Genomic DNA, 7,772 nt, shown 5'->3' on the forward strand with positions numbered 1-7,772 from the left:
GACTTCTGTAAGTCAATGGTCAGATAGACAAATGTTGTCTCAAAGGCAGAATGAATTTTCTTTTTTGAAAACTGTTCTTTGTTTTTATGCCTTTATTTAACAACACAGGCAAAGAGTGAAGAGAAAGGTGGGAGAGACAGGGGACGACATGCAGTGAAGGCCGCCAGGTTGGACTTGAGCTCAAGCTGATGGGGTCAGGACACAGACTTCATACATGTGCCGCACAATCTACCAGGTGAGCTACTGAGGTGACAATAACAAAGAATGAGAAAGGATGTGTCATTTTGTAAACACAGCATTCAAAGACGGCCCCTCCTTCTGGCTCCTTCTCACCGTGTGATTATGATCACGTACCTGAGGCCTGACCTCATGCATAAACATGTACACACAAAAACCATGTGTCTGCCTTTTCCCACAGATAAACTGGTTTTTATAAAGAAAGAATGTGCAGTGAGAATGCACACAAGGTTTTGGCTGAGATAGCTGCAGGCGAGATGAAGAGGACGAGATTAAATATAACTGAGAGGCAGATAACTTTGTTTTTTAAGATTGTTTGCCACTTTCGCAGATTGTGTAATTTTTCACAGTTATTTATGACTGATGAACTCATCTTTTGTTATTCACATTCATCTCCCTGTTAGGGATGTCGTATGCTGTAAAGCCCTGTGAGGCAAATTGTGATTTGTGATATTGGGCTTTATAAATAAAATTGATTGATTGATTGATTGATAGTGACCTGTAAGGCACTTTGGAAAGTCAGTCTCAACATGAGAACCATTTGAATGAATCTCTGATCATCCTGACGTTTAACAATAATGACAATTGAGATTTTACTGCAGCGATGGTTTGCAGAACTGTGATGAATTCGTGGTACAAACGCTACAGACAGCCACAGCAGTGTGTAACAAAAGCTGCTCTGGCACCATTGAAATACCTCACTGATGCGACACAGTCTGTAAAACGAATTTCTCATTGACAGGTCTGATGAGCGCAGGAGGGGCACAGGTATCCATATGCAAACAGATGTTTAAGAGCATTTCTACATCCATTTATGGCAAACTGTGCATGTGGAAATGAGGCTTGTGCATGTACACCCAGCGCCACAATTATAAATATTTATAAAACAAAATGAGGTGCACACAAGGCTTTGTAAATCTTAAGAAAAGAGGCTGTGTGCATATTTCTGCCTTTGTGCGTAGACGCAGTTTTAGTCATGAATCTACCCAGCTTTGTGCATCTGGCTCCTGGTCCAGGGGCATACATGTGGTTGCACTGGGGCCTGTGGGGTGGGAGTGTGCACCTTATAACCAGTAACTAGCGCGCATTAGGCCTGTCACAATTGCGTGCAGTGGGGCCAGTGGAAACTACCTTACACCACCGCCCTGGTCGCTATGTTTTCATCAAGTCCTGCCCTCACACCCTGCACACAGTTATTGGCTGGGGGCTACACAGCACTGTCAGAGGGTTGACACCCCAAAAATAATACAAAATGCAAAATAAAAAAATCCAGGCAGAGAGCAGTGTTTCTGTAGTTAGAGACAACGCCGCACTTCTAGCAGGTCATAAGTGATGATTGAGGAAATATTCTTATACAAGTCTATATATCGCTTTTTATGAATATCCTTATCATTACACCTTCACTCATCAGGCTTTGATTACATCTTCTCAGGAAACTGTTGATTCAACTTTGTGGTCATTTTGGAGGCTGTAGTTTGAGCTGCTTTGTGTTAGTAGTGCACCCTAAATAGTGTTTCTAGTAGAAAACAAAAAAATGTGGGGGAAAAAAAACCCTGTTATAAATTCCCACAGGCCAAATGTTTCAGATTTTATTCAACCAATAGTCAAAAACCCAAAGATATGAACTTCACTGTCATATCTTACAAAAAAAACAAAACGTATGTCCTTACATTAACTTCTATTTAGTCTTCATTTACTTTCATTCTTTATTTAGTCTTCCCGCATGGACATAAACAATCACCTCTCAGCATAAAGCAACACAGTTTCAAACACTGAACATCATGCTCTTCATGATGGTGGAATTTATTGCAGGGCTGTTGGGTTAGACTGCCTTAATTTTAGCTTGGTGTACCTAATAAACTGGTGACTCAGCCTGCACTGATATCGGAAAATTTCCTTCTTCACATTGTGGTATTAATTAAAGACGTATCACCTCACCCGCGTGCAGATCCTGTCTGAAGGAGACTGAAGACATTAACTGCGACTCAGCTCAGCGATGACCTCAGATCTGTGTCATTAACATGCTGATTCATTCAAGCTGCTTCACCTGCGACGCAGCTGACACAACTTCAACACAACTCATTCAGGAAGGCCACACGACTTCTAGAGAAACCCTCCTGCTGAATGAGTCTTTCTACCACCTGAAACTGAGGCACACTCGGTCCAAATGTGTCAGAGGCAGCGCTGCACAATTTATGACTAAAAACAATGACCCAGAGCACTTCCTTTAACACTCAGATCACAATCATGTCGGCAGGGCTGTGGGGTCAAACCTCAGCACCGAGCACTGACTTATAAAGACTAGTTAAGTGCTGGTCATGCTCACTTATTCTCTGAATCAGATAAGTCTGGTCCTTCATGGCCTTCTGGTAAACTTCAAACTGCCAACACACCAACACAACCGTACTCAACCACAGTGAGAAAACATTTTTACATGTCGCGGCCTCCACACCCAGCAGCCAGCAGCCAACAGCATCAACTCACAATAAACCAGAAAAGGCCCAACTAGTAATACTAGTTATAGTACCAGCTCTTGTGTCGTTTCTTTTTCTCTGCTGAAATACTACATGGTTTCATATCTGCTGTGTGGGAATGTTTAAACACAGTCATTGAGGAAATTGCATCACACAAGCACAAAACTGATAAAAGATTAAAGCCAGAAAATTAGATTTTGTAAAAAGGGTCTATTTCTGTTGTGGTATGCTGAGTATTGGGACAAAATACATGGTGATAAATTGTGATTTATCACCTTTTTTCAGCTGCAAATTATGTCCCCAATGGAAAACTTTGTCAACATCTGTTTTATCGAATAAGATAACGTTTTCAGTCTGTTCATCTCACTTCTGGTCATATTCACTGCAGCCAAATGTATCTCGTGTACTGAAAAAGCAATGATCATGTTATTCTAGCTTCGATACTCTGCACTGTGTGACGATATAATATGCAAAAAGAGAAATGTCAATTTATTTAGAACATCTGTGCACAAAACTAAGGTGCTCAAAGTGCAAAAAATAATTAAAAGTGATTAAAAACAGCAGCAAACATTTCAGTCCTTGACGATCAAATCAAAATCAAATCAAATCAAATCAACTTTATTTATATGGCACTTTTCATACAACAGTAACACAAAGTGCCTCACAGAGGTTAAAAACAACAAAGATCCAAACAGAAAACAAAAAGAAAAGAGAAAACCCAACCCTCCCACCCAACAAAAAGCTATTTAGCTCATTGAGTTAGTAGCTAGGTAAGAATGATCTAAAACAGAGACATAAAATGCATCAAAACTAAAACATATAGGCTAACTAAAATAACAAAAGATAAAGGTTAAATGAGATAAGAACGTAAAAAGAGGAAGGGTAAGAATATAAAAAATAAATAAAAAATAGATAATAGATGGATAAATCGGTTATAAGAGGAATTTAAAATAGATAAATAAAGAGATCAGTTATCAGTTAAGAGATCAGATCATCAGTGCTGACAGGACTGAAACTTTTGCTGCTGTTTTTAATCACTGATTATTATTTTTTTCACTTTGAGCGCCTTTTTTTGTGCACGGATGTTGATCTCTGCCTGTGAAACTTTTTTTGGCTCCGTTGTCCATTGAACGCACCCAAGATAAACTTTTTGTTGCCCTAGGTAGGCGCAGTTTCACAGCAGCCATAAGACAATACGATATTGCCATGCTGTATCGATTGCTTTCCCAACCCCTGCTCTCAATATTAGGTGTTAAGATATCGTGTTCATTGGTCTTGTGCTTCAGTGCTGAACATTACCAATTCAATTTAAGGTGCACAAACCAGTCGTACACACAGTAAACCTGGAGCTTTACCTGAGGAGCCAAGTGGGCAGAGCAGGGTTATTCAGCCTAGTGTTGTAAAAATATCAATTTGTCAATACATATCAATACTGAATATTTGAAACAGTTTCAATGCTCATTTTCCATAGTATCAATTAGGGATGATAACGATTAATCAATGAGCGTTAAGAATTTAATCAAACTAAATATAATCTCAATAAAAATCTGATTCTGAAATCTAAACAATAAATGGGGTCGGGAAAAAGAGCGCGGCGGCGACACTGGATAATGAAGCTGACAAAGCGAAGCATTATTCAGTTATATTCATTGTCTTTCATATTTCTAGCCCTCTACATCTTAAAATTATTTACAGGCTATGTAATGCTGTCACTTTGATTTGGTATTGTTTGATTTATTGATTGTTGATGTTACCAATGATTAATTTAGGTCCAGGTAAAGGTAATTTTTAAATGTATCCTCTCAATGTCATTTTTTCTTGTATCTAGAAGGGTATCAAATATCAGTTTTTTCATGTCTTTGTTGTTTCTAAGGGTGCATTCACACCACGATAGTCTGGGGGACTCTGGTTCGGTTCACTTTCACACTGCACTTTTTAAAGTGGACCAAACCGCCTGGACAACGTTACGCAGTTACAACAGCTGCTCGTTTGGGAGCGGTACTGCCCGAAACGACCTCTGACCAGGAAGAAAAAAAGCACAAGGAAGAAGAAAACCCAGCTCCTGTACGAGCCTCTTTGTTGTTTACGATCCGAGCCCACACCGTAAGTCACTGCGTCGGGCTACAATCAGGCTTAAAAAAATAAAATCTCAGAAAGCAGTGAAACACACCCTGCTGTGTGACGTCTTTAAACAGTGTGTTTATTCTGAGCAACAGTGCAAAAATCCAAAGCTTTTCATTTTATTATCATGTATGACAAAGAAAAGCATCAAATTATCATATTTAAGAGTCATGAAACCATCATGTTTGGATTTGTTGCTTAAAAATGACTAAAATAATTAATCAATTATCGAAATAGTCTGCCGTTAACTTTCTGTCATTCGACCAAAACCACATGCCACAAAAACAGTTTCTTGCCGACTGCAGTGAGTCTCATCAACGAGGCTGAGACCCACACAAACACGGACTCTGATACTCCACCCTCCAAAAAAGTGTTAGTCATATCTTTATTGCAATTTTCTAAATACATGCTCTAGAGTATATAAGAACTTTACCTTATTTTTATTCTTCACAGGTTTATTGTTTGTCTTTATATATGCACCAAAAAACCAAAGCAAATTCCTCGTAAGTGATTCTGATTCTCACTAATCGATTAATCAACTAATTGCTGCAGCTCTGACTAATATTAATAATACAAAGGAAAGAAATTTTCCTATGTCTGTGGTCTGCGTAGTGACAACTCTCTCACCTGAAGCTACATCTGTGTACGGGAAGCAAACAGCAGTTAATCACAGCGAGCAGAAGCAAACACAGGCTGTGATTGGACAGACAGTTCACCTGTCAACACGCAGCCAGCGCCTGATTTACTGCACCAGAGCCACACTAAAATCACTCCTGATAAAGTCTGTTGAAAATTAATATACAATTAAAACACAGACCATTTTAAGACCAGCACACCAACAGACCACCATGCACCACTGCTGCCTAAAATAAAAAATAATAACAGCTTTACTGGAGATATTTAAAACTCCCATTTAAAGCAGGAACAATGTTTCACCATTTAGCCAACACTAATCAATTTATATTAATATACAAAACAAGAACAAAGCAAAAACTCTGCCAAGTTTGTTGTTTGTCATGTTTAACTGCCTCCCGTTTGATTGTTAATGTAGCTGCCATATAAAATAATTTCCTGTAAAGACCAATAAAGTATATATCTACCTATCTATATCACATATTATATACATATATATAACTTAGATAAATATTAGTCCTGATACCATCCAGTCAGGGTTCAGCTGAAGGAGAAGTCACCTCAGGAGTTTTGCTCCTTGTCCTAACTTCACCTTTTACCAGTCAAGATTCAACATGCTCTGTAGTGTGTAAGAGGCCTTAAATAAAGTCAAATTAAGCAAATGAATTAAATATGTCAGAATAAACTTGGTTATTCTGTCTTTTACTGACATCTCCTGCAGGAGCCAGAAGCCTCCGGTGCTACAGTATGAAACCGACACATCCTGGTTTAGCTAACGTTGCTTACAACCACTTAGCATTTGTGTCAGTGTAAATTCACTCTGATAATCAGCTGTGTATTTAGCGTTTACACTGCTAACTGGGTGCACAATGTAAATTTACTTGACCTGGAATAACAGAAAATCAAGCTAGCTGAGCAGAAACCTCGATTAACACGTCCCAACTTCAATGTTAACACCGTCACGCCAAATTCCATTTTAAAAAACGACAATATAAAGTCGGCGCTGTTGTGACGGCTGTCCGCAACATCAATCACGCTTTCAAGTCCGTAAAATGCGCAGTTTGGGTCTATTATTCACATCGGCATAGCTCAAATTCACCAAAACAAACACAATCCTTAAAAAACTAACTTTTTATGAGGTGTAAGCTTATCAGTACACGTTAACTTGGCTCCCCCAGTAGAGGCGTGATACAGTCTAAAAGCTTTGATTGTGCTGTTATGTGTCTCATGTGTATGCCGAATTTCTCAGAAGAACAACATAATTTGAAAAGTGTCTTAATTTGTGTTGAATTATTTCATATATGCGTGGCAGAGAGTAACGCCACGTTAAAGTGTGAGATTTTTGAACGGGATTCAGCGGGACGTTCCCTCCGCGGTAAGCAGGGTGACAGCGACGTTCACGTAACATAGTAAACAAGCCAACTTAGCCCTCGCAGCTAATGCTTGCTAACTACGCTAACGACGTATCGGAAATGGACAACATTTTCTGCTGACGCTACGTACCAAACAAAAACTACACACTTAGTCGTGTTACGTTTACATTAACTATGAATGCACCAATTCAAAGCAGAGCGCTGTGTAGAGGCAGCGGTTAATATTATGGTTATGGAGCCTGACAAGCCCAGGCAAGGCCTCTCTTCCTCCGGGCAGCTCTCCTCCTCCTGCCTCCGTCTCAGACTTACTTACCCTGGTCGAGGTGATGTCCATCATAACCTCCTGGAACGCGGCCGTCTCCTCGGCTTGTCGCTGGGTATGCAGCGCTATCTTCTCGCTAAACTTTCGGGGGTTGGAAGCCCCGGACCCGGCGCCCGAGGTGGGTCCGGGTCCGGGTCCACAGCCGCCTGTACCCGTCGCAGACATCTTCACCGAGCGGACGGGACGACTTGACGTAGTGGAATGATTTTCACCACAGAGAGGCGCGAGCGTGAAGAGCTCTCACTCCGCTGCTTCTTCCGGGGACCGAAAATGTCGCTCAGTGGGAGCTGATGAGCAACGAAATGTTTTTTTATTTTTTCCATAAATTTTATTGAACAAATTGCACATATCACTACTTATAACAGTAACAATAAGCATAGTGCAAACAATAAAAAAAATAATGGTTGAATAGATAAAAAAGGAAAAAATAAGAAACTGAAGACACATTAGAGACACGTCTGTGACTCATAGATGGACACAAAGGGATCCAGTACAAAATCCAAAGCTTATTCCCAGAGAAAAGTTCCTTCACAAGAGCTTATACCTCATTTCAGTTACATATTCTACGGTTAATGCATGTCAGTAGAGTTTTGTGGCCTTTTAATTGGTGCA

At 39.9% G+C, this 7,772-nt stretch overlaps 1 protein-coding gene across 2 annotated transcripts in view; it reads right to left on the reverse strand.

The window, feature by feature from the left end:
* LOC125893898 (CREB-regulated transcription coactivator 2) overlaps nt 1-7,364 on the reverse strand; it is a 63,744-nt gene extending 56,380 nt beyond the window's left edge. For both annotated transcript variants that reach the window (XM_049584880.1, XM_049584878.1), the window contains exon 1: nt 7,152-7,364. In XM_049584880.1, the coding sequence (XP_049440837.1) occupies nt 7,152-7,325 (174 nt within the window). In that variant the 5' untranslated portion in view covers nt 7,326-7,364. The remainder of the gene's footprint in view (nt 1-7,151) is intronic.
* Nucleotides 7,365-7,772: the final 408 nt, after the last annotated feature.

This window comes from Epinephelus fuscoguttatus, linkage group LG8 (assembly GCF_011397635.1).
Source record: "Epinephelus fuscoguttatus linkage group LG8, E.fuscoguttatus.final_Chr_v1".
Lineage (NCBI taxonomy): Eukaryota > Metazoa > Chordata > Actinopteri > Perciformes > Serranidae > Epinephelus > Epinephelus fuscoguttatus.